The sequence below is a fragment of the Peromyscus californicus genome, unplaced genomic scaffold, assembly GCF_007827085.1.
Source record: "Peromyscus californicus insignis strain IS unplaced genomic scaffold, ASM782708v3 Scaffold_4__1_contigs__length_199733344, whole genome shotgun sequence".
Classification (NCBI taxonomy): Eukaryota; Metazoa; Chordata; class Mammalia; order Rodentia; family Cricetidae; genus Peromyscus; species Peromyscus californicus.
The window spans coordinates 87,266,719-87,293,571 of NW_026294562.1; the positions used below are offsets into that span (position 1 = coordinate 87,266,719).

Sequence of the window (26,853 nt, forward strand, 5' to 3'; positions counted from 1 at the left end):
ACGGAGACAAGAAAAGGGTATTTGGATCCCCTGAAGCTGGAGTTACAAATGGTTGTGAGCCACCATGTGGGTTCTAGGAATCAAAGCTGGGTCCTCTGCAAGAGTAGTCAATGCTTTTAACTGCTGAGCCATTTCTCCAGCCCTGTATTTAATTAATTAATTAATTAATTTGTTTGTTTGTTCATTTTGCTTTTTTTCAAGACAGTTTCTCTGTGTAGTCCTGGCTGCTCTGGAACTCACTCGGTAAACCAGGCTGGCCTTGAACTCAGAGGTCCACCTGCCTCTGCCTCCTGAGTTCCGGGATTAAAGGCATGCTCCCCATCACCTGGCTTTAGTTTTTTGTTAATGCCTGTAAGTTATAATGTGCTTAACACATTTGTTGCCAAATACATTTTTATATCTCAGCTTATGTATCCTATCCCATATGCGTTTTGGTTTGAAAATGATGGTTGCAGGCTCTTGCACAAATGCATGTGTGCTCACTCACTCCCTTCCTGTCTCATTCTTCTTCCCCCACTTCAACCCCCTCCCCATCTCTAACCTTTCACTCCTTGTTGTGATGTGGAAAGTCTTATCTCCTTTGTCAAAGCACTTCCTTAGCAAGGGTGACTAATGCTGGCCGGCACCAGGAAGGTGACAATGGCCACTTTGCACAAAGGTAGCACTTTCCTTCCACTTCCAGTGTTTTGGGGGTGTGTGGACTGTCTGGTGGCTCATTGTGTTCTTTAAGTGCAGCATAGCTTTTGCACAGATAGGTAACAGTATATGTTCCAGAGACTGGGTGGTCGTACTGCTTCCTGTCTCTCGCCTGGGTCAAGTCAAGGCTAGAGTTAGGCTGGCTGTGGTGTCCTGTGCGGACAGATTGGGGGTTAGGGGTACAGCCAGGAGGTGACTATGGATCTCCCACAAAAGAATTTCCCTTTTCCACATCACAGACCTGGCTTATATGTAATTAAAATAGAGCCATCTCTGAACCTCACGGAGGCACTGTCCTGGGGTCAGTAGAGGGAGCCACTGAGGTGGCTGATGGGAGAGTGATGAGCTATGGGTCTGATGTTTGTTGTGTAACTTGACCAAGACTTTCATTTCCTCTGGGAGTCCACACTATCAGTGGGTGGTGACTTGTCCTGGAGGATTGCAGCTCTCTAAAGAACTGCATGTGGGGCCATGACTGATACCTCTTCCCTACAAGCCTAGCACAGTGCTGGTGCAGGGTGAGCATCCAGTGTGTGTGTGTGTGTGTGTGTGTGTGTGTGTGTGTGTGTGTGTGTGTGTGTGTGTGTGTGTGTGTGTACCTGAGGGAGGGGGGTGAATGTGGTCAACACATTCCTATGACAAACAGTAACCAGATTTCTGTGAGTGAAGCCATTTCCTAAAACCCCAGTCCGCTTTTTGAGCGGCTGTGTAGTTCTCTGGACTCTCCATGCATCTAGGTGCTAGAGTATTTCTGTTCACCTTATTTGGACTTGAGAGTTTGAGATGGATAAGAGTCCATCATGGCTGGAAACCATGGCAGCAAGCTGCAGGCATGACAACAGGAGCGGGAAGCTGAGAGCTCACAGTTTGAACTACAAGTTGGAAACAGAGCAAACTGGAAGCAGGCAAGGCTTTTTACTCTCAAATCCTACTCCAGTGACTCCCTCCAGTAAGGCTACACCACTGAAACCTCCCCAAACAGCACCACCAATGAGACCAAGTTTTCAAATGCCTGAGACTATGTGGGACAGTCTCATTCAAAGGACCACAGCCTCTAACCATCTCTCCTATAATCTCACTGAGGTGACCTTCATCTTACATAGCCAGGATCATCCCTTAGCCCTTCCTCCCTTTACCCCATTCTAGAACTTTCTGAAGTTATCTCTACTATCTTGTCATTACCTAGCTCATGTGTGATATGATCTGAACCTAAAATCACAAACTCCTGTCAGGATTTTCTTTGTTTCATTGACTCTGAGCTCAAGTGTATCATTGTTTCTCCTGATATGCTGAAGCAACTGACTTACTCAATTCAATATCCAACCAAACTGCTTCTGTATGCCAGGCCCTGTGGTGGATGCCGAGAAATAAAAATTATGTCATGGCTCCTCAAGATACACCTACATGATAAAAAGAGGAAACAACCATAAGACAGAAAGTGTCCCCATGAAGATTTGTATAGAATTGGATGAGAGGGGGGCAGCGTGCCCCATGGGGGAAGGAAGAGGGAATGCTGAGCGGGACAGAGCCAGCAGTTGAATGGACCCCATGGTGGATAGAAAGGTGCCATGGGAAGGGTAGCAGAAGGGTGCTCCTCCCTCCCTTTCTCCTTCCCCCACATCCTCTCTCCTGAGGGTCTGTTACAGCCTACACCCTAATGGCTCACTACGAGTTTAGATTTTCCTTTTTGTAGGGTGATGTCTTGGTTAGGGTTTCTATTGCTGTGAAGAGACATTTATAAAGGAAAACATTTAATTGGCTGGTTTATGGTTTCAGGTTTAGTCCATTATCTTCGTGCTGGTATGCAGGCAGACATGGTGCTAGAGAAGGAGCTAAGAGTTCTACATCTTGATCTGCAGGCAACAAAAGCAACTGTGTGCCACGCTGGGCGTGGCTTGAGCAGAGATGAGACCTCAAAGCCCACTTGTACTGCGACACATTTCCTCCAACAAGACCACACCTACTCCAACAAGGCCACGCCTCCTAATAGTGCCACTCCCTATGGGCCAAACACTCAAATACATGAGTCTGGGTAGGGACATACTTATTCAAGCCACCACAAGTGCCTAGCATAATGTTTTTGTCTGCAACAGTTTTGAGAAATATTTGAGTAAGTTTTCAAACTCTATCCATGCAGTTAGGGAGGTACACATGTAGAAATGATTTCTATAAAAACAAAACAGAAGCTGGGCAGTGGTGTCGCTTGCCTTTAATCCCAGCACTCAGGAGGCAGAGGCAGGTGGATCTCAGTGAGTTCAAGGTCAGCCTCGTCTACAAAGTGTGTTTTAGGACAGTGAGAGCTGTTACACAGAGAAACCCTGTCTCAAAAAAAAAAAAAGGGAAAAAAAACAAAACACCAAAATAAATAAATAAGCAGAAGCCAGGGATAGGGTGGGCGAGTGGTTAATACATTGTTTTTTGTTTGTTTGTTTTGTGTATGTAAGTTACATTGTTTTATTCCCTTTCCAAATAATGTTCTGAGTCATTTCTGTTTCTGTGACTTTTCAAATAATCTTAGAATTTCATTAATTCTTTTTGTTTTGTTTCTTTTGAGACAGGGCTGACATAGCCCAGGCTGGCCTCAAACTTTCACAGTAGCCAGAGATGACCTTGAACTTCTGATCCTCCTGCTCCTGCCTCCTGAGGGCTGGGATTACAGTGTGCTTCACTGTGCCCGCTCATGGTTTATGTGGTGTTGGGGATGGAACACAGGGCTTCACCGGGCTAGATAAGCGCCTACCAGTTGAGCTCTGTCTCCAGCCCTCATGGTACTGATTCTTTATTCTTCAGTAGTGTCAAGTAAGAAGACTTATGATTATGTTTTTATTCAGTAACTCCTGTTATTATTAAACTGTGTAAGACCAGGCATTCTGCAAGCCCCTTTTAGCCTGTGATGTTCTCTCTGTGCTTGTGTTGAAGTATGCTTTTTAGCTGGCACAGCCCAGAACTTCCAGTCTGACTCTGATGGTGTAGATACCTCTGTGTCGGAGGGGTCAATTTCTGAACCTTGTCCAAGACTCTCGGATTGAATCAGTTTTGTAGTCAAGTACATCTTACTGTTTTATGAACTCACTACAGACCTTAACTCAGCTTCCTGGAGCTGGAAGGGGAAGGACACAGACTAGCTTTCTTTACATTTTCCTGCAGAGTAAGCAGGACTTTGGTATACTTGAACAGGAAAATAAAACTAGAACAACATGTTCCTTTGCAGACAACCGGGTGAGTTTAATCCGGTTAAACTAATTAGCAAAGAGTTTGTGTTGAGCCCTAAATGAAGTGCTAGTTACCCACACATTAGCGTTTAATCAGCCCAGCGCACTTGGTGTGAACTTTGTCAGTGTGAAGGCTATTGATGCAAAAATAGATGGAGCGTAAGATGACAGCTTCATATCAGGGTGTGTGTGTGTGTGTGTGTGTGTGTGTGTGTGTGTGTGAGAGAGAGAGAGAGAGAGAGAGAGAGAGAGAGAGAGAGAGAGAGAGAGAGAGAGAGATATCGAGATCCCAGGGAGAAGTTTCATTGCTTTCAATTTTTAAAATTTTATTATTATGTGTGCATAACATGCAGACATGGGCATAACACACATGGAGGTCAGAGGACAGCTTTGTGGAGTTCCTGCTCTCGTTCCACTGTATGTGGGTTCAACCTCAGATTGCCAGGCTTTCCCTGAAGGGCGTGTCTGGTGGAGGCTGCCCCTCTTTATTCAGCAAAGGTTAACTGATCATGTCACCTCTCCTGTGCTGGTGGGGAGGCCGACCTGAGCAGTGAGGCTGCCTGGGTTCCTGTCCTTGGACCCTACTCTAGCTGAGTGACCTCAGGTATATGACCTAATGCTTCTAGGCTTTGTTTATCAAAACCATCATGACCTCTGTGAGGTGGGAAGGGTTAAAGAAGTGGTACAGAATTCCCAGCGTTGCATGTGGCAAGTAGGGAGTACCCAGGAGATGTTATTTAAAATAGCGAAGGGATACTGGGGTAGAAACAGAATGCTTTCCAGCTCTTCAGGAGCTGACAGTTGTGTGTGGGAGGCAGGCATGGAAGGGGTGATTTCTCCATGTGTGCTGAGTGCCAAGAAGGATTCACCAAGTGTTGTGAGAACGAAGAGGCAGGGGGGTAAGTAGCTGGGAAGAAGTGAGCATGGAGCTGAAAGGGAAGATATATATATAGATATAGATATAGATATATTTAGATTTATTTACCTGTATGAGCACTTTTGCCTGCATGTATGTGTGCACCGTCTGCATGCCTAGTGCCCCTGGAGGTCAGAAGAGGCACTGGATCTCCTGCAACAGGAACTATGCATGGTTGTGAACTGCTATGTGGGTTCTGGGGACCAAACCCAGATCTTCTGGAAGAGCAGAAAATGTTTTCAATCACAGAGACAAAAGAAATCTAAGGGTAAGGGTAGGCATGCGGGTCTGATGCCAGATTATGGGGTGAGGACAGGCATCACCTAAGGTGTCTGAGAGACCGTGATGAAAGTCCAGTGGCACTGGACACCTCATTGTGAAGGGCCCTGTGGACCGTGCTTAGGGACCAGGACTCTTCTACACCAACATATTCCCCTTCCTTGCACCCCTTTCTTTCTTTGTGTGTTTTTGGGTGTGTACATGTGTGTGCGGGAGCACATGTGAATATGGAGCCAGAAGTTGACATTCGGTGTCATCTTCTCTACTTTGCAATCAATCGTGTTCTTTTTTTTTTTTTTAAGATTTATTTTATTATTTTGTGTGTCTGGGTGTTTTGTCTGTGTGTGAGTGTCTGTGCAGCATGTGGGAACCTGGTGCCTTAAGAGGACAGAAGAGGGCTCTATATCCTCTGGATCTGGAGTTAGAGATGGTTGTTAGCTTTCATGTGGATGCTGGGAATCGAACCTGGGTCCTCTTCAAGAGCAACAAGTGCTTTTAGCTGCAGAGCTAACTCTTCAGCCTCCTCCATCTTTTTTGAAATAGTTTCTTATTGAACCTGGAGCTCACCAGTTCAGCTCGGCTGGCCTGTCAGCCAGCTCCAGGGATCTGCCTCTCTCCACCTTCTGTGCACTGGACCATAGATGCATGCTCCCCGCTTTCTACATGAAGGCCAGTGATCAAACTCAGGTCCGCATTCTTGCAAGGCAACTGCTATTTTACTAACTGAGCTATCTTCTCATCTCCCAAGCTGCCTGCCTACCCGTCTGTCTGTCTATCCATCTATCTTCCCCCTCTCTCTGTCTGTCTGATCTATCTATCTATCTATCTATCTATCTATCTATCTATCTATCTATCTATCTATCTATCTATCTATCGTGTGTATGTGTGAGTGCACACACAAGTGTCTGGGGAGATGGGGAGTGTAGGGAGGGATATGTGTGTACCATGGTACCTGTGTGGAGGTCAGAGGATAGCTTCCAAGAGTCAGTTCTCTCCTTCTACTGTGTAGGTCCTGGGGATCAGACTCAGGTCGTCAGGCTTGGTGGCAAGTGCTTTTACCTGCAGAGCCATCTTGCTGGCCCTGTCCTTTTGATAATAGTTTTCATCACCCACTTGTTGAAAATACAGTAGCTCTGTCAGTGTTCACCAGAGATGCTTAAAATACTCCACTCCCCAGGTCCAGACTGTTCTTCCATGCTTCACGGATAACTGGCATAGCTACATCTTGAACAGGACTACCTAGTCCTCTCACTTTTCACATAGAGTTTGGGAGTCTGCAGCCCTCATTTGGGGTAGGGTTTTAACCCTTAGAAAGCACAATGGCAGTGTAGGAAGTGCTTGTGACCCTGTCTCCTCTGTGTGGCACTGTGTATTCTGCAGCCCACGCACAGCAAGTTGTCAACAGTGAGTTCTCTAATGCTGTTTTCTACAGAAACCTCACTTCAAAGCCTGGAGCCTTCACACTCCCTGACTTGCCATTTCCAAATAGCAGTGAGGAGACTTTGTGGGCAGGTTCGTGGCATCCCTAAGTTCCAGATTCTAGGAGCCTGTGGGAGGCCCTTAGAGTGTAAGTCCTTCAATACATCAGAACAGGTGCCACAAACAGCTCACACCCTGTGCTTTCCAAACCCTAAATGCAGCCAAGCCCAGGGCCGAAGTTCTTTTAGTCTTTGCTTTAAGACTTGTGTTATCCTACTATATGATACGAGGTAAGGAAAGAAGGCTTCATACCATCAGGAGAGCTCAGGCATAGGGGTCTTTGGCAGGAGACACATCCATTCCTCTTTTGGACTGGGTATGCATGACTGGATTGTCTGGAAGAAGGAACTGGAAGGAAGCCCAGAAGGGTCAACCTTGGGCTGGCTCGACATGCATGGCTTCCCAGGCTGCTGTGGCTTGTCCTTTAGCCTTTAGTAGGACTGGGCCCGGGAAGCCAGCTGCCCTCATGGGGAAGAGCTGTGGCCACCACTGTGGGTTCCTGCTGCCCCCATGAGAACATGTTTGAAGGGAGTGACTTCCCCCCTGAGAGAGGACAGATTGCAGTCGGGGAGGGAGGTTGGTATCATCTGCTGTGATCAAGCTGGGGGCCCTAGAGCAAGTTGTGCTCCCCGACAACAACGTCAGTATCATCAGGTGCCTGGATAAGTGGACAAAGCAGTAGGCATCCTACAAGGCCAGAATAATAAGGAACCAACTTCCCAGGACTGCTAATCCTGTTCAGGTCCCTCGGGAGCAGCATCCAACCTTCTCCTGAGTCCATTCAAACTGCCCAGTGTGGCTGATGCTGCACTTGGGTGCAGAGTCTTTTCCCAAATCTGCTGCCTCTCCCCCATGTCCCCTTGCAGTCCTTCATGCCCAGAGAGTTCCAGACACCCATGGATGAGGGTTTTTAGCCTGCTCCCTGCTCAGAAATATGATGGAGCCTCCATTTGCAAAGCTGATAATGTCTGACTGTCTAGCCCCTTTCTCCCAGCAGGCATCCATTGTGTAGCCCATTGGTAACTGAGACAATATCAGAATCACCTGGGAAATTCCCCCCAAATCCATCCATCTGCCATGCATCTCATCTCTCCCTTCCTTCCTCCCCACTTAGAAATCAAGCTCTAGAGTGTAGGGGTACATGTGAAAGATTTGCCATTCTCCAAGGACTCTTGAGACTGTTGGGGAAAGTGGACAATAGTCAGGTGTGTGTGTGCTGTGATACCAGAGAAGGGGTGTCTGTGTAAAGGCAGGGAGTCTGCTATGGATGCTAGAAAAAAAACAAAAACAAAAACTAGTGAATCTATGTATTAGGAGGAGTAATGATGATTTTTGTATTATGGAGACCTATTTCATGTTAAGTTTGATGGATCGACCAAAAAGTATTAGCTGGTTGGGTATGATAGTGCACTCCTTTAATCCCAGCACTTGGAGGCAGAGTCAGCCCCAGAGGCCTCATTTCTTTTGGGAGGTGCAGGGAAAGCAGAGTCTCAATATGTAGCCGAGGCTGGCCAGAAACTCCTTTGTAGACTAGGCTGGCCTTCAAGTCACAGAGATTTGTCTGACTCTGCCTCTTCAGTAGTGGGACTAAAGTCATGTATGACACCCAGCTAGAGTCCTTTGACACCACCAGCCTCCAAGGATGGAAGATGAAATGGAGTATCTAAGACTATCTGTGGAAGAGAGTCGGTGCTCAGCTAATACTGGCTATTGATTGTGGCAATTATTTTCAAAGGAGGAGGTATTTTCTCCAGGATCCTTGGAGGAGATACTGCAGCTGTGTAGTAAAATGTCTTCAACACTTTGCCTAGCATGTATTCAGAGTTTTACAATCCAATCTGTCGTATCACGCCTCAGCATAAACAAAGAGTTACTTCAGTTTATTGAATGAAGTCCTAGGTGGGAGAACTCCTACGAGATAAGTCACATTGCATTTTAAGTGTTTTTTAAATTATCTTTTATTGTCACATATTCACTGTACATAGTGATGGGTTTCATAAAGGCATTTTCATACAAATACATCAGGTACCCTGCCCCCTCTTTCCATTTCTTCTTGTAGACCAGAGGTTCTAAACCTTCCTAATGCTGTGACCCTTTAATACAGTTCCTCATGTTGTGGATGCTGTGGGATGGCCTTCTGTATGCTGTGAATGTGTGTTGCTCTCATTGGTTGATAATAAAACAGTTTTGGCCAATGGCAAGGCAAGATAAGGCTAGGCGGTACAATCAAACTGAGGACAGAGATGAAGGAAGGAATCGAGGCAGATGCTAGACATCCGCTGAGGAAGCAAGACATGTAGAAAATGAGGTAGCAAGCCATGAACCATGTGGCAAAGCGTAGATAAGAAATATGGGTTAATTTAGATGTAAGAGCTAGCTAGTAATAAGCCTGAGCCATCAGCCAAACATTTATAATTAATATAAGCCTCCTGGTAATTTGGGAAGCGGCTGCCAGGTATAACTGGATGTACAGGACAGAATGTCCCGCCTCCGGTTAGAGTGGAAGGATGACCTTGACCCTCCAGATCCTCCCTGGCCTGCACCTCCCAAGTTCTGGGATGACAGGTGGCTCATGCCACCTCCTCTAGCTTAGCAGTTTGTATTTGAAACGTCTCGGGTAATTGTGCTTTTCTGGCTGTTTGGGATCCCTGGACTCTGAGCTTCTGGGCTTCCCTTCTGCTGGTGCTCCTGGGTGATCTGGTCACTGGCCCTTGCTGTTTAAGGATCACTTAAGGTCCACTGGGCATGAGTATCTGATGAGAACTGGTGTGCAAGCAACTCCCCCATGTGGCCTCTGAACATGAGGGGTTACCAGTTTTTCTACTTGGTATAAAATCCCACCTTCCCAGTCTTGCTCCTGCCCCAGAACTCAATCAGGACCACACCAGAGCTATTATCATTTAAGCCTGCAGTTGATCTGACAGGATTTAATGTTGTAAAATTAGGAATTTGGCTCAGCAGCAAATTCTTGATGTTCAAAAATCCTCTGACTTTGGGAATGTGGCTCAGTTGGTAGAGTGCTTGTTTGGTATGCATGAGAACAAGCCCACACCTCTAATCCTAGTACTCAAGAAGTGGAAGTAGGAGAATCAGCAGTTCAAGCCAGCCTGGGCTACAAGAGACCCTACCTTTAAAGAAAAAGAAGTGGGGGGAGGGGCCTGGAGAACCGGCTCAGCAATGAAGAGTATTTATTGCTTTTGCAGAGGACAAGGGGTTAGTTCCCAGCACCATCACTGAGTGGCTCACAATCACCTGTAACTTCCGCTTCAAGGATTCCATGCCCTCTTCTGGCTTCTAGGCACCTCTGCACTTGAGTGCGTGTGTGTATACACACACATATGCACGTGCGTGTGTGTACACACACGAAATAGAGAAATGCACATACACATAAATAATAAATAATAAAATAAATCTTAAGAACAAAAAGCAGCTTGTTGTTGGTTGTTTTTGCTCTTTGCTCTTCTGAGGGGCCTGCCACCCAGCTCCCAAATAAATCCCAAATAAATGCCTGGCCTTAGCTTGGCTTAGTTTCTAGCCAGCTTAAATTAACCCATCTACTTTTTGCCTCTGGGCTTTTCCCGTTCTCTAACTTCTGTAAATCATAACCTTACTCTGTGGCTTGCTATGAAGCTGGGTGGCTGGTCCTCGGAGTCCTCCTCCTTCTCTGGCTCCTAGATCCTTTCTCCCAGATTTCTCTTTCTATATATTCTCTCTGCCTGCCAGCCCCACCTATCCTTTCTCCTGCCTTGCTATTGGCCAGTTCTTCATTAGACCATCAGGTGTTTTAGACAGGCACTGTAACACAGCTTCACAGAGTTAAACAAATGCAACATAAACAAAAGTAACACACCTTAAAATAATATTTGACTACACACATATATACTGATAAAGCTAAAAAAGAATCTTTTTTTGTTTTGAGGTGGCAGGGTCTCTTTGTGTAGTCTTGCTTGTCCTGGAACTCTCTATGTAGATCAGACAAACCTTCAACTCACAGAAATCCTCCTGCCTCTGCCTTCTGAGTGCTGAGATTAAAGGTGTACCACTGTGACTGGCAGTTGATCGTGTTTGCTGTGCCCCTGGTGTTACTGAGTAATGTTTGGTCCGCAGGGTCTTGGTCTCTAGGACTGCTTTGGAAAGGCAGGTTTTTAATTTGAGGAAGGCATCCAGAGCAGCTATTCTGAGTCATTCAACTTAACCTTGAGCATCTGCAGTGTTATTCTTTGAAGTGGGAATTTTATGAAGTCTGATTTAAAGGGGAGTTAGTAGTTTCTACTATTTTAAAGGACTTTAAGAGTCTTCTACCGTCTCTGGGAGGAACAGGAAGATTGCCTAGGTGGAGAAACTGCTTTGCTCAGATGGAAGCTTTAGCACAGTGCTCTAGAGCCTTTTCAGAATTTGTTTTTATTTCATGTATGAGCATTTTGCCTGCATGTATAAGTATGTGCACCATGTGTGTGCCTGGTGCCCTCAGAGGTCAGAAAAGGGCACAAGAAACCTTGGGACTGGAATTGCAGCCAGTTGTGAGCTCCCCTGTGTGTGCTGTGAACCTGGGGCTTCTGCCGGAACAGCCAGTGCTCTTCTTGTCTGAAGAGCTCTCTTCAGGCCCCAGGCTCATTTTAAAACTGCGGCTTGGGGTAAAACGCCGTGAGTTTCTGATGCCCCATCTTTCTTCACTCAATCTGGCATTCAGTTGCCCTCTCTTAACCTGTTTTGGGATTACAATGGGAATGCCACCTGAGCACTCCCTGCAGTAGGATGAGAAGCGGTCATTCAGTGCTTACGTGGCAGCTGTGAGTGGGGACCACCATTCTGTCTGCCTGTCAGGTGCCCTAGCACTCAGAATTCTCCTCCAGAGTGGCCACCTGTTATGTGCTCTAGGCAGGATGGGAAGAAGAGAGAAATAAAAGGATACCAGAAGTAGAGAAATTATTGCCAGTAGAAGCTAGGCCAGAGATCAGGGCCCCTGCCATTAGCTGTTCATATATCCTTAAATGAGTCCTGTAGCCTCAGGTCTTCCTTCTGAGATCTGGCTAAGGATCAGTTCTGTATTTTCAATGAAGGAGAGTCTAAACCCTGGAGTTTGAAATTTAATTTATCCATGTGACTTTGGGAAAGCCACGTAAGCATGATGCCTCAATTTTCTTATCTGTAGAATGGGGATAAGGAGGGTTAATTGAGCTCATACATGATTTTGTTCTATGTTTTTGGTTTGTTTGTTTTGTTGAGACAGGGTCTTTACATAGCCTAGGCTGTCCTGGAACTCGCTCTGTAGACCAGACTGGCCTCGAACTCATAGAGATCTGCCTGCCTCTGCCTCTCAAGTGCTGGGGCTAAAAGTTTGCACCACCACATCTGGCTTGTTTTTGTTTTTGAGAATGGATCTCATGTAGCCCAGGCTGACCTCTACCTCTCTCTCTAGCCAAGGATGACCTTGAACTAATCCATGTGCTTCCGCCTCCTAAGGGCTGAGTTTATAGGCATGGGCTGCCATGCCTGGTTTGTGTGGTACTTGACCTTGAACCTAGGGCCTCCAGCATGGCAGGCAAACACTCCACCAGCTGAGCTACATCCCTAGCCCCTGAGCTATGTGAGGTCCCTGAAGGAGTGAGATCCTAGAGGGCAGAAAACTTCTGTAAACTGGTTCATTCAGCGACTACAGTGTACCACAGGTCCTCTTTCAAAGCTGCCCTCAGCACAGCAGTGAACAAAGCCGCAGAGTCCATTAGCAGCAGTTCTCAACCTGTGAGTCGAGACTCTTCAGGGTCGGACATCCTGTATATTAGATATTTACATGACGATCCATGACAGTAGCAAAATTACAGCTATGAAGTAACAACAAAATAATTTTATGGTTGGGGGTCAACACAACACAAGGAACTGTATTAAAGGGTCACAGCATTAGGAAGGTTGAGAGCCACTGTGTGTGTGTGTGTGTGTGTGTGTGTGTGTGAGAGTGAGAGAGAGAGAGAGAGAGAGAGAGAGAGAGAGAGAGAGAGAGAGAGAGAGAGAGTGACTTCCACACAGGAACCGTGGATACTTCTTTTGGCCTTTCACCATGGTGGCTTTATTTTCTGTATATTAGGCTTTGATATGAGTTTTTTTTTTTTGTTGTTGTTGTTGTTTTTTTTTTTTTTTTTGGTTTTTCGAGACAGGGTTTCTCTGTGTAGTTTTGCGCCTTTCCTGGAACTCACTTTGTAGACCAGGCTGGCCTCCAACTCACAGAGATCCTCCTGCCTCTGCCTCCCGAGTGCTGGGATTAAAGGCGTGTGCCACCACCACCCGGCTGAGGTTTTTTTGTTTTGTTTTGTTTTGCTTTGTTTTTGTAAGATTGTACTGTTAAACAGAACAGAATAGAAACCTATTTATTTTTTAAAATCAAATGTAGTTTTGTGTGTGTGTGTGTGTGTGTGTGTGTGTGTGTGTGTGTGTGTGAATGTCTTCCTTGTTGATCTCTGCCTTATTCTCCCTGCACCCCCAGACAGGGTTTCTCTATGTAGTCCTGTCTTGGAACTTGAACTTGCTCTGTAGATCAGGCTGGCCTAGAACTCCCAGAGATCCACATGGCTCTGCCTCCCGAGTGCTGGGATTAAAGGAATGCACTGCCACAAACGGTGAACAGTAGCTGCCTTATTCTTCTGAGTCAGGGTCTCTCACTGACTGGTAGACTGGTTGGCTAGCAAATCTGTGATCCCCCGGTCTCCCCAGCCCAGCCACCAGCACTGGGGTTCCAGGTGTACACTGTGGAGTCCAGCCTTTCACATGGGTGGTGGGGATCCAAGCTCAGGTACTCATGCTGGCATAGCCCCAAGCCTGGGTTTCATACCTAGTTCACCCCTCACCTTTTCTGTACCAAGCAGGTTCCCCAGAACTCAGAGGCCTTCTTTCTTCATGCATAAAAAGGCAGCCAATAATACTGTACAAAGGAGATCTGAGAGCTAGATGCTGTGTTCAATGAGCTGACACCCATAAGCCTTTGGCATGTGCTGGATTCATAGCACGTGCTCTTAAATACTAGCTGCTTGCAGCACCTCTGGTTCCAGGGGTTCTGAGTCAGTGGCTCAAATTGGAAGCTCCACTGGTTTCTGGAAGGGAAACCATGCTGTCTCCTCTCCGTGGTCTTGTGGTTCCAGAGGGCCTTGGAAACAGTCTCCTTTGGAGGAATACAAGACTCGGGCTGTCAGGAGACCTGGGCTTTCCTGAGGGTCATCAGCGGAGAGTGTCCCAGCTGGATCTCACTCTGGGTGTCCTGAAGAGGATGAGCCTTGACCTGTGCTTCTGAAGGCTGCATCATCTCTGATTTTATGGATATTAACATTTAACCCAGCTGTGTAAAGACACGCTGTGGGGGGGGTACCAGTTTCTGATGGGACCACGTGTGTTTCTGAAGGGCATCTGCAGTCTCAGGTGTGTGTGTTTGTCACTTTGGCCTTGCTCTTCAGACACTTTTTTTCTGGGTGTATTTTTTTAAATTAATTGTTTCATTTTTAGTCAGTTTACAAAATAATGGGTTTCGTTACACCATTTTCATGCACTTGTATCATTAACATCGTACTTTGCTCACATCCGTTATTACACTCTCTGGGCTCCTTCCATTTTGTTTTTAAGAGAGTCTCCCGATGCAGCCTGGGCTGATCTTGAGCTCTTGGTCTTCCAGTTTCAGCCTCCTGAGTGTTGGGATTACAGGTGCCCAGCCTTAGTGGCGTTGCTTCTTGGAGCCAGGCAGTAGGTAGAGTTGGAGAGAGAGATGCCACTTCTTGGTGGAATGCTTTACCCAGGGTGCAACTGGCTGCTGGAGCTTCTGAGGGTTAACTCTCTTTCCTGAAGAGATCCCAGGGGCTCCTGAAGGAGCCAGCAAGTGTCTACAGCTCTGGGAAACCACAGGGGGCTTTTAATTCTGCTTCAGTCAAGTTGACCACCTTGGACTTGCCAATGGAAAGTGAAAAATACTGGATTCCTTTGCGCGCTCTCTCTCTCTCTCTCTCTCTCTCTCTCTCTCTCTCTCTCTCTCTCTCTCTCTCTCTCTCTTTCTCTCTCCCTTTTTTTCTTTCTTCACTGCTAGGGACCAACCTTGGGGCCTAGTGTACCCTAAGTAAGCACTCTACCATGGAGCTGTATCTCTGGCCCATGCTATCTTAACAATGATAATTATCTTAATTTTAAACACAATTATGTCAGGCTGTTTATTTGCTTGTGAACGAGCATTTGCAGATACAAACCCTCTGAGAGCCAGCAGGGGGCAGGAGAGAGGAGATTCTTCTGTCCAAAATACCTGTCCCCTCCTGTGTGCCATGCAAAGGAGCCAAAAACACCAGGTGGAAGAACCTGGTTTTGTACCATGGGCCAGCAGGGTGAATGCTCAGCCCCACAGAGAAAAGCTCTAAGCTCTGGGGCTTTAGGAAGGAGACAGACCCATACAGGCCATTTTCCTAGTGGCCCTGTCCTTAGTTCTCCCTGCCCAGCCTGTGTTTGGCTTGGTCCACTGGGCCTGTCTGTAGTCTCCTGGTTTCTTCTTCTCCTGCCTTATCTGGGTCACAGCAGATCTGGGTGCTGGTGTAGTGCAGCTGGTCTTCACCACAGTCAGTTAGCTCTCTGGGCAGCTCCTTCACCTCTCTGGTCTCCTAGGGCAGAGCCTGCCCTTTGTTCTTTGCTTTATGTGACCCCATGTGACTGTAAGTCCTTGGTGACTGATTTTGGTCCTGTCTTCTCAGAAAAGCAAGGCCCTTTCAAGAGTACACACTCCCACTAGCCCAGAGAACTCTATCTCTGTCTCTCTGTCTCTCAGCTCACTTTAACCCCTCCTCCCCTCACCCCCCCCCCCCAAGTTCCCTTCCTAGAGTACTAATAGCAGTAACAACTCCAGGAGTAGCGATGTGCCCTCACATGGCCTGGTTCTGAGGTGGCATGCTGTGCACATTACCTCTGGTTGCCACAGGTGGGGAGACTGAGGCACAGAGGGGGAACCAGCTGGCTGAAGGTCACAGCACCAATTGGAACTGCTCTGAAGATTGGCTGGCTGTAGCCTGCTTCTCTCCTTGCCGCCTGCTCCTTCTGAGCCTCAGTCACTGCTTCTTATCTCGGGGCTACCGCAGCAGCTCAGAGTCGGTTTTCCATGGCTGCTTCTGACAGCTGCTTCATTCCAGCCCTTCTCCGGTCCGGGGAGAGGAAAGCCCACACCTGGGGCTGGCAGAGTCCTCAGAACTCATTCTCCCTGGTCTCTGCACATGGTGAATGTGTTTATTGCTCTTGTCACACCGTCTCCTGAAGTGCAGGCACATTAAGGATGGATATTATTTTCATAAAAGCCACTGGGGAGAAAGGGAAAGGAAAGACAGAGTTTGGGTATCTGAAGGAATAATTGGATTTATCCAGTCATTGTGGGGAGTGACAACATGCCAAGAAGTGCATTTGATGGTGCTTGTGGGTCTGGATTTGTCAGGCATGTGTTTTTAATTACTTTGTCTCTGTTGCCATTATTTTAATAGAGACCTAATTTTGAGAATGGGGTTCATTATTTAATTAAACGTTATTCAGCAGCGTTGGCAAATGAGCCGCTCCTGTTGCTCAGTGCTGCCCCCCAGTGTGTGCTGCATGGATTGTCAGGGTTCAGAAATACCAGGCAATAAACATACATTTTAAATTCCATCAAGCGTCAATTAATGCTTCTACAAGGATGCCAGGACTCAGGACAAACATTAGCATCTGTCATCACTGTGTGCTCAAGGAGTGCCAAGACACTGGTTCCAGTGACTTCTAGTGATTCACAAATGCCAGGCAAAATCCATCCTTTTCCTTAATTCCCTGGAGAGTGAGCCTCGTCACAAACACGTGTGGCCTGCACATGGGACTGGAATAATTGCTGCCTTTGGGTTTGTTAGAGAAGATGAGTCCCTGAGGAAGAAGGGCCCTGGTGGTGTTGGTACATAAGACGAGGTGTTTGTTTCTATCTTTGGTTTGCTAGGCTTAAGAAGGGTTTTGGCTCGAGACCGTATTGAGAAAATGTCATAATTTTTATGTCTGCAAAGTTGTGCTGCCAGGCTGCTGTTGGCTTCACGTTTGCCAGCTTGTGTCTGCGCTCAGGAAGATTCTTGGGAAGAGCAGCAGGCTCCAGAAGAAGACAGGCAGAGCCCAGATTCATCCGAGGGTAGATTCCGATTGAGTCTGCTTGCCTCCCTGCAGTGACTTTGACAGGTCCCACTGGAAGATGAAGTAGACTGTGAACTGGTGACCTTGTGTGAGTGGCAACAACCACAGTCACCACACACATGTAGTGATCAGTGTTTATCTCTTTCCACTAGATGACTGTTGAGGTAGTTAAGGAGAGGGAAGAGATAAGAACAGAGGTGCTAAATATAAACTCATCTTTTTTGTTTGTTTGTTTATTGGTTTGAGACACAGTCTCCCTGTATAGACCAGGCTGGCCTTCCAGCTCACACAGATCTGAACAGATCTGACTGCCTCGGTCTCCCCAGAGAGTGTCTGCCTCCACACCCTGTTCCAGACCTGTTTTTTTTTTTTTCAAACATAAAGAGATCAAAGTATTAGCGTATCTTACTTATTAATTGGGGTATTTCCTCCTTCTAATCTTTAATTACTCTCTGCATAACCAGCTTTCATTGATGAAATGGTTCTGACAGCATGACGTCCGGGACTGTGGCAACTGAGCACTCTTTGTTCATTTATTTCTTCATCCTGTTCCACCATGGATTCTAAGCAGCTTGTGGGAAGGGGTAAAAATGACTTAAAAAAATTACACAAGAATGTCCGTCCACTTAGGAGATGAAGCCCTGGGCCCTCGAGAGCAGGGGCACAGGAGGGTGGGAGTAGTACCATAAGCAGAAACACGCCCAGTTTTGGAAGGCTGTGTGAAAACATGGCTGCCTGATATGCCTGCCAGTCCAGCTGGATCTCAGAAATTGTGCTCCCCACTACCCCTTCCCAACCTCTAGCACACTCTCTTTTCCGGAGAGCCCAGGAGGCGCCAAGATGAAATTGCTTTATCTGGCCTCGTGCTGTGACCTGGGTGACTTCAGGCATTTGGAAGGGGCCATTTCGGGGAGCTTATTTTAAGAAACGTTTTATTATCATGACACTCAAGCCTTGCAAGTGGCTCCAGGACCTCACACTCCGGTGGGCTGCAGTGATAAGGGGACCAAACAAGGGAGTGTTGATGTGGAAGGGATGCTGGGGTGAACGCTGCTGCCTTCTGGAGGTCATCAGGAAGCATGCTGCTGCCCAGGCTCCTGGGAAGCTGGCCCAGAGCATCCAGCTGAGATGCAGATCTTGCTGGGTCACAAAGGTAGGCTGAGCAGGTGCTGTGAGCCTCTGAGGGAGTCCTTGCTTGGAGAGCCCCTCTCCTCACCTGCTCTCTGTTTGCCATCTCCTGCTGCCACTCACTGCCCCCGTGACCTCCACCCCACATCCACTAGACATGTCCAGCTCATAAAGCCTTGCCCCATCCTCTCAGGTCATAAAGCTGACCTCCATTCTCAGCCAAGGAAGTAGCCTTGGTTCTCCTTTACCTTGTTCCTGTAGTAAATGCCATTGGTTCTAGTTTCAGGCTGCTGGGCCAGTTCCCAGCCTCTCCCACAGCACACTGCAGGGGCCTCGTGGCCTCTGCCTGCTTTTCCCCACTGTGTGTTGTCCCTGGCACTGCACTCAGGCTGCCCTCGAAGACTAACAGCGATGGGTTAGTTTCCTTATTTCACTATGCCTTGGTTTTGTTGTCTGTGAAATCAGGGCAGCAATAGGGCTCATACCAAAATGCTTTCAGGAGGATTAAAGTCCTTCACATACACAGAGTTCTTAGCGCAGCCCAGAGCACACAGCTAAGCACTGGATAAATAGTGGATTTTTACTGGTTGCCAATGATTTCTAGGCCATTCTCTGTATAGAAGCTACAGAAACTTTTGTAAGAAGCAACTTTGATCTTGTCTCTTATAGCCCATCTCCTGGTTTGGAAGAGAATTGAATTTCCACTAGGTATTACATGGCCATAAGCATCTCTCACTATTGTGACTCCCCAGCCTTATATTTTATGGCCTTGTCCACAGGCCACCAGATTCCCCTGCTCATGCTTTTTCCTTTTCATGAACACCCTTAGTTTCTTCCCTCCTCTTTTCATGCTTGGACCAACCTTCTTTAGAGCTTGGCTCAAGTGCCACATCTTAGGCCTTTGCTGATGCTTCCCTAACCCCACGTGTGGCTGCTTTATAGTCTTTACCTGCCCTTCTCTGTTCTGACACTACTGTATCTTGGGTGCTTTCTGGGCCTTCCTTGGAGAAGCCCTAATTAGTCCCTACCAATGACTGAATAATGACACCACCACTTCTTTCTCTAGATTTTATTATTATTATTATTATTATTTTTGTTTTTGTTTTTTTGTTTTTTTTTTTTGTCAGAGCTGAGGACTGAACCCAGGGCATTGTGCTTGCTAGGCAAGCGCTCTACCATTAAGCTAAATCCCCAACCCCTTATTTTGTGTTTTGCCTGTATATGTCTGTGTACCACATGTGTGCCTGGTGCCTGAGGAGGTGATGAGTCTCCATGTAGGGAATTGAACTCGGGTCCTTTGCAAAAACAAGTGCTCTTAACTGAGCCAATTCTCCAGTGTCCATCACAGCCAATGCTCAGTGATGCCATCACTTCTTATTTCCTGCGTCCCATACACTTGCCCAGTTCTGTTATTAAATCCTTATTACCCCACAGTAGGAGTAACTTTTTAAATCTTGTTTTGGAGTTGAAGAAATGGGAATCTAAGAAGGAAGAACAATTGATACCAGGTCACACAACTGTGAAGAGAATGAGCCTAGATTTTACTCAGGTCCAAGTCTGTGGACTTTTTAGATAACTACAGTGAGATGAGAGAGTTCTTCCCTGGTTATGGGCGCCAACTGGAACCATCCCCATTTAAAAGTGAATAGTCTTCCCTTCCTGTGTTTTTTGAGCATCCATCATGCTATAGTCTTGTGTGGGGTTAGAACTCATAAGAGGTACCCGCTAGATTCTGTTTAGTTTTGATTGTGAATTGATCCAAGACTACCTGGGTGATCACTGCTAAGGGTGGTCTGTGTGTTAAACTAATTTTTTGAAGTTTAGAAAGTCTCTTAGTTGGGCTCCAAACTGCAGGCTGCCAAATCGGGGGAGGGGTGGTGGTGGTGGAACTATCCTACTGCAGACTCCAGCTGGGAATAGAACTAAGTGCTAGAGAGCAGCACCCACAAGGTCCTGGACAATTTGAGCCCGTCACCACCACATAAATACTCAAACAAGCAACTAAATAAATAAATAGAACAAGGGCTTGTTTCTGGGTTCACTTTAGACTTTTTATTTTAGATTCTCTTAGAGTAAGTCCCTGGGAACCAACCTTGGGTCTCCTGCAAGAGCAGTAAGTGTTCTTAAGCATTGAAACATCTTCCCAGCACCCTTAATTATTAATTTTATCAGAACTCAGGCTGGAGAGATGGCTCAGTGGTTAAGAGCACTGACTGCTCTTCCAGAGGTCCTAAGTTCAATTCCCAGCAACCACATGGTGACTCACAGCCACCCATAATGAAATCTGGTGCCCTCTTCTGGCCTGCAAGGACACATATAGGCAGAACACTGTATACATAATAAATCTAAAAAAAAAAAAAAAAGAATTAAATGTTTAATTTTTTTTTTATCAGAACTCTTTATTTGGGTGGCTTTTGGTCTCTGACTATGGAGCAGGAAGACGTTTCACCCCAGGTCCCACATCTCATGCATGTTGGCTTCCTTGGTCATGTGTTTAGTGTGTCTTCTCGTCTGTCCTGGGGCCAGCTTTCTGGCCCACCTGAAGCTACTTTCAAAATTCAGGATTGGTTTTTGTTTTAATACAGAGTCTCTCTGTATTGCAGTCCAGGTTGATCCGGAGCAGCTCCTGATTGCCCAGCTTTTCCTCCCAGCATGCCTGGATCACTGGCTTCGGATCATCAGCCTGATGTTGAGTTTGTTTTTGTTAACTTCCTTCCCAGAAACGGCTCTGGACTAATCAGAGTTCCCAGCATTAATGCCTCTGCTTTCCTCCCCTCTGTTCTCTCTCTAAACAAAGACTTCGTGTTTTAATAGGCACAATAACAGTAAAATTAGCTTGATTAGGCTCCAGGTGGATTTAAAATGTAACCTAATGGCATATCTGCCTGGCTTGGAAGTCATGCATTTTATTTTGTGCACAGGATGTGAGTGTCACAGTGACTGGGGTATGGAAGGATGATTGAATTAAAGTGGCCATCTTTAGATCCTGCCTCATGGTTTTTAGCCTATTAAAACTGGAGAAACGTGGTCCATCCACCTGCCCTCTGTCCTTGATGTGTGTTATACCGCAAGCGTTAGCACAGTCACCCTCCGCCTCTACTCACTCCTCCGGGAACCTTCAGGGTTCTTGGAGAGCTCAGAATGGGAGGTAGGGCCTCTGAGATGGCTTAGCAGGCAAAGATACCCGCTGTCAAGTCTGGCAACCAGAGTTCAATCCCCAGGACCCCCGTGGTGGTAGGAGAGAACTCATGCGGGCAGTTGTCCTAGCTTTCCTCATGCACATCATGGCACACATGCCCTTCTCTCGAATAAATAAGTGTAAATTTATTTATTTATTGCTTGAGACTGGGTTTCTCTGTGTAGCCCTGGCTGTCCTAAAACTAGCTCTGTAGACCAGACTGGCCTCGAACTCACAGAGATCCATCTGTCTCCTGAGTGCTGGGATTAAAGGTGTGTGCCACCACAGCTAGTAGCTCCCTTCTTTCCCTGCAAGTCCTCGTGTATGCTTTCCTTAAGTAGCAAAGCCCCATGCTGGGGTGCTAGCTACTCCATCTAAGTGCTTTTTCATCTCTACTAAGAGGAAGCAGAGGCACAGAGCACCTGCCTACTTATCAGCCAGACCTGATTAATGTGTGACTTGTGTGTGTGCGTGGTGGCCCCAAAAGGCCTTGGAAAAGCAGGGGTTTTGTTTCTTCCTTTGGATCAAAGGTGTAGGCTTTATGTTCCCTGAGCTCACTAGGAACCCAGAATATCACACCTAGCATTTGAATAATATAGTAATTAGCATACAGTGGTAATATTTGGGAGCAGGGACAGAACCTTTTGCCCCTGGTCATGGCTGCTTCATTTTGGAACCTTTACTAAGTTTCTGGGCATTGTTATAAGCACAGCCCAGGAGGTAAATGTAAAAATAATTTTCTTGCCAGTTTTTTTCTGTGTGGTATCCTAGCGACAATGGTCTGGCTGTCCTTGGATGTTGGGGCACTGGCTAGGATAGTGTCGGCACTGACCAAAAGGAGGGATATGAAGGGCACAATCCGAGTTGGCCTTTTAAAAATCAATGCAGCGGCTGGAGAGATCACTCAGTGGCTAAGAGCACTTGCTGAGCCTCATCCTGTAGCCCGTGCTGATCTTGAACTCATAGCAATCCTCCTGCTTCAGTCTCCTAAGCTTTGTGATTACAGGTACGCACTACACACACCTGTATTTTTAAAGGTTTCCTAAATTTGGTTATTTTTAAGCAGTCATTTTATGAACTGATCATCAAAGTAATATATGTTTATTGTCAGACAAGTTAGCAACACCAGAAAATCTCAAGGAAGAAGATAAAAAGCCCACCATAGTTCTGACATATTGGCTCAACACCTTGCTTGTCTGCTTTACTGAACCATATGCTGAAATCAGACATACCCCGTACTACCATGGACAGTAATTTGTGCACACTAAAGTTTGAATACCTGTGAGCTAGAAGGATAACTGACAAATCTCTACAAGAAGGCTGGGGGCAAAATGATTCCTCTTTTAAGATTAAGATCCAATCCCCAGTGGCCAGTGTGTGCGGGTGAAGATGAGCTGTATTCCTGTTTGCCCTGAAGGTTTGTTCCATTCTGCTTTTACAGCTCTAATATGGGCTAATAGATTTACTTGTGAGGCTCTTGTGCCATAGCCACCATATACTTGCCGCAGGGCGTGGATGAAGTCAGTTATTAAGAAAAAGGAGCACCAAGCAGCTCCATGGAAAGTGCTTCTCCCCCCCCCACACCCCCCCACCCCCCGGTCAACACATGCACAGTCAGGATCATCTGCCTTAGAATCTTTTGTTTATTCTGCAGTAAATATTCTATGTGTATTTCACTGCATAGCCCAGGCTGGCCTCAGGCTCACAGAGCTCTGCCTGCCTCTGCTTCCTGAGTGCTGGGATTTTAAAGGCATGTGCTACTGTGCTTGGCCCCAAGTAGATCATTTTCAAACTTGGCCGTGTTTTACTGTAAGGATGTATCACATTGTATTAGCTAGTCTCTTGTGTGTTTAGGTCATTGTAATTATGTACTGTTATGCAAATGGTGACACCAGTGAGTGCATTTTGTGGATAAATAACTAACTGTAGAGCTGATGGCTCACAGAAGCTGAGTGTTTTTAAGGCTTTTATTTCATATTGCCAAATTGTCCTCAGGACATTGTACACATCCTACAATAGGTCTGTCTATTTCCCTGCACTGAACTAGAAATTATTCAAAGAATCTTCCACAGCATTCCTGTTCTTTAATTTTGGATGGCCCAGGGTTTCTGTTCATTGCTTGGCCAATTTGGGTGAAGAATTTTATTTTAAGTGAGGCTGGAGATAAGTGAATACCGGTGACTGACTTCTTGTGGCAGGCTGAGCTTGCTATCCATTTTTTCAAACTGTCCTTGGTAGACATCTAAAGACAGTATAGTAATACTTAAAGGGCACATACAGTTTTAACAAGTGAATTTGGTATGATTTTTAAGGTTTCTTTCTTTTTCTTTTTAAATTTCTTTTTAATTTTTGTATGTGTATAGGTATTTTGCCTGCATGTATGTATACTACAGGCATGCCTGATGCCAGAGAAGACTGAAAGAGGCCATCAGATCTCCTAGAACTGGAACTGGAGGCAGATGTGGGTTTAGGACTTGAACCCAAGCCCTTTGGGGAAGTAATTGGTGCTCTTTTCCACCCCCCAGGACAGGGTTTTTCTGGGTAGTCCTGGCTGACCACAAACTCAGAGATCTTCCTGCCTCTTGCCTCCAGGGTGCCAGGATTAAGGGCATGCGCCACCACCTGGCACGGTTGGTGCTCTTTGCCATCTTTGCAGACCCACTGACTTCATTTAGTTTTGTATGCATGTATGTGTGTGCTCGTGTGGTGTTGGAGGCCATTTCTAGGTTTCCTCTGGCTTTACCCAGCAGGTCTGCGTAGAGAGGATGATTAATTAGACCACGGGCCTGAGTGCAGATGTCTGAGATGGTCTGCACTAGGCTGTGCTGGGGGGAGGTCTTTTGCTCTACCCCTTGGCATTCTTTAAATACCCTAGGGCAGAGACTGTCGAGGCCCGATGGATTAGGATATGGGCCCTCTCGAGGCTATTCTGTATTTTCTATCTTTCTCTCTCCTTGTAACTATTATTTCCTGCTGCTTCCACTCGAGTGCTCTGGGGAAATGTGGGGTGAGTGATGGCCCCCCACAATGTAGAGGCTGGAGGTTGACACTGTACTCCACCACATATATTGAGGCACCTTACGTATAACCACACTGAACTGGGAGGTTCCTGATTCAGCTAGTCTAGCTAGCCAGTTTGCCTCCAGAACCTCGTCTTCACCTCCTCAGCCCTGGGATTATAGGCAGGCCATGACACCTACCCAGCATTACATGGGTGCTGGGAGTTGGAATTTAGTTCCCACTAAGCCAGCCCTTCGGTATGATTTGTGATTTGGAAAATAGTTTACTGTCTTATATCATAGAGGCGACGGAAAACAGCATTTGTATATTTATCCAAAGGAGATACGAGTTAAACAGCTCTTGGGAGAAGCATTGTCCTATCCCATCCCTGCACTGTAGAGACTAGAGAGCAAAGGTGTTTTTAAAGGACCTGGAGCCATGTGTGAAGGTTCCCAAATCTGCTCAGTGTTTGCTCATTGAGGTGAGACAGCCGTGTTCAGGCAGAGATGAGAAAGCACTTGAAGGTCTCAGGACCCATAGGTAGACTGTTTTCCAGGACCTGTGGGCTGCCTGCCCCACACACCCGCTGGACAAGATTCTCAGGCATGGAGGCCCACTTCTGCCCAGTCATCTCCACCTGTTGATTACCAGTGTACTTCCTCCTCAAGCCTCTGCAGCTGGGGCACCTCCTCAGGGAAGGCTTTCTTGATTGCTGAGTCAGTTTGGGGTCTCCTGCCTAGCGGCCTGCGAGCCCTGTACTTTTGCGTGACCACTGTAACGAGTTTGTTCTGCATTTTAGCTCTCATCCAGACTAGACTATCCCGGTTGTGAGTGCAGGAACTTTATCTTCTCGGTGTAGTTGAAGGCACATTCTAAGCCTTATTTTTATTTGAATATTTAGATGCTAATGAATGAATTAGAAGTGTGTGTGGGTTGCTGGGCGGTTCTGTTTCCGACTGCGTGCAGAAGCAGAAGAGAAGTCCCTTATTACCAAGGACATTGAGAGAAGAAAAACACAGTTGGGGCTGCCAAAGCCAGTGGGTATGGTGTACTTCGCTGGTGCCTGTCAGTGGACCCCTAGGGTATGGGGGTCAGCAGCCACATCCAACCAAGCATTCTTTCCTGGCTTACCGGAATCAGCTGGGCAATCCCCTAGGGGTTGGTTGTTAAAGTCGAGCTTCCAGAAACATTGTGCGGAAGAAGAATTCAAGGTCAGGGCTCTCAGAGGGTTTTCGGCGGCGCGTGGACATCACACCACGTAACCTACAGCCTGGTTCTTATAGTTGATGGGTGCTTGGTGCAAGGGTTTGGCAGAGCTATTGGTGGCTGGCTGGGCGCCAGAGAGCCGCAGTGGTGAGGCCTGAGGTCCTGCCCTCCCCGCGCGCTTGCTTCCCTCCCCTCCTCCATCTCAGCCTCCTCCAGCTTGCAGCATCCTCTGCAAGGGAAGGAATGTGCCAGTCTGGGACGCGCCGTCCTGGCCGCGCGGCAGCACCTAGGGCGCCCTCTGGACTGCCAGGGGCCGGCGTCTGGCTCTGCGCGGCGCGCTTGGGTCGGCGCTGATGTCAAGTGGGTGTGGGCTCTTCGCAAAGGCCCCGGCGAGGACGAGGAGGGCGCACGATGTGCGGTGGGCGCTTGGAGGAGGCCCAGCCACGTTCCGTGGCCCAAAGCTGTTGACCGGTGGACCACTGGGGCCGGAGCGGGCGCATGGAGCCTTGGCGCTGCCCGCCCCGGGATGCACGCCCCGCCACCCTGGAGTGCTGGGGAGAGCCGCGGGCAGCCTGCAGGTGTGTGCACGCACGAACTTTCTCGGGCAGGACGCGGGGATCGTGGGCTGCGGTCTGGTGCTTTGTGTCTGGGCGCGGTGGGTTAAGAGAGAATTCAGCGGGCCCCTAGCTTCTCTCCTCTTGGGAAGGGCGCGCCGGTAGCTGCCCAGCAGGGTTAAGAATCGCGTCTCCAAGTCCTGCCTGTGTTCATGGTAATAGGATTCTCTCTCTGCAGACAGTTCGGCTTTCCAAAATCGCCGGTGGTGCGTGGGAACTGAGAGGCCCCAGAGGTGTGGGAGCTGCAGGTCCGAGGCAGGCTCTGAAGGAGGCAGGAGGTGGCTAGTGGTTCTGCACCGGGTGGGCGGATGATCCCACCTCCCCGCCCCCCCAGAGCCTTTCCTTGTACACTTTCTGGAGAGTGAAAGCCTGAAGCTGGCTGTGGAAAGGTCAGGGGTCAGACCCTCATGAGTGACATCTCAGGTGTCAGACACATCTTCCTGAAAGAAGGCAGGGCTTTTTTCCAGGCTCCCTTTGCACCCCAAGTCCTGAAGCCCGGGGTTCTAGGGCTAGGGCTCCGGTCCTGTCACTCATCTTTCTTGGCAACAGCAGCTCCTGGTAGGCAGGTTAATTATTAATATGTATCGGCTGGCGACAGAGACTCTGGAAATGAGATTGGTGGCTCGCCCCCACCCCCCACCCCCGCTTGCCGTTTTAGTCCATAATACTGCAGTGTATTTCCAAGGAGAATGTGGGCATTCTCCCAGGAAACCAGTATTCGGGAGGGAAAAGCTTTTCCTCTCTGTGGGACAACCAGACTCCCTAGGGAGGACAGCAAGCCAATATTCCTTCATTTTTATCTTTTTTTTTAATTAACAGTATTCACCTTTTCTCCGCCTTTGGAAACCAACTGCACTCTAACACCAGACTGAGCTCTTTCAGGGCGCACCTAGAGTTTGAGCTGCAAATGCTGCCTGCAATGCCTGCACTCTACAAGTGCCTCTGATGCCGCTTTGAGAACTTGGGTCTGTAGGAGGACCTCTGGCAGGACCCTGACAGCTG

The 26,853-nt window shown here is 47.4% G+C and overlaps 1 protein-coding gene across 9 annotated transcripts in view; it reads left to right on the forward strand.

Moving 5' to 3' along the window:
* The window catches only part of Plekha7 (pleckstrin homology domain containing A7), a 191,176-nt gene that overhangs the window by 45,956 nt on the left and 118,367 nt on the right, over positions 1 to 26,853 (forward strand). The window contains exon 1 of one of the 9 annotated variants that reach the window (XM_052763119.1): positions 24,347 to 25,815. The exons of 7 other annotated variants lie outside the window; for them this stretch is intronic. In XM_052763119.1, coding sequence (XP_052619079.1) covers positions 25,736 to 25,815 — 80 coding nt within the window. In that variant the 5' untranslated portion in view covers positions 24,347 to 25,735. Of the gene's footprint in view, positions 1 to 24,346; positions 25,816 to 26,853 lie in introns of those variants that run through there. One more of the 9 variants, XM_052763124.1, reaches the window with a different exon arrangement.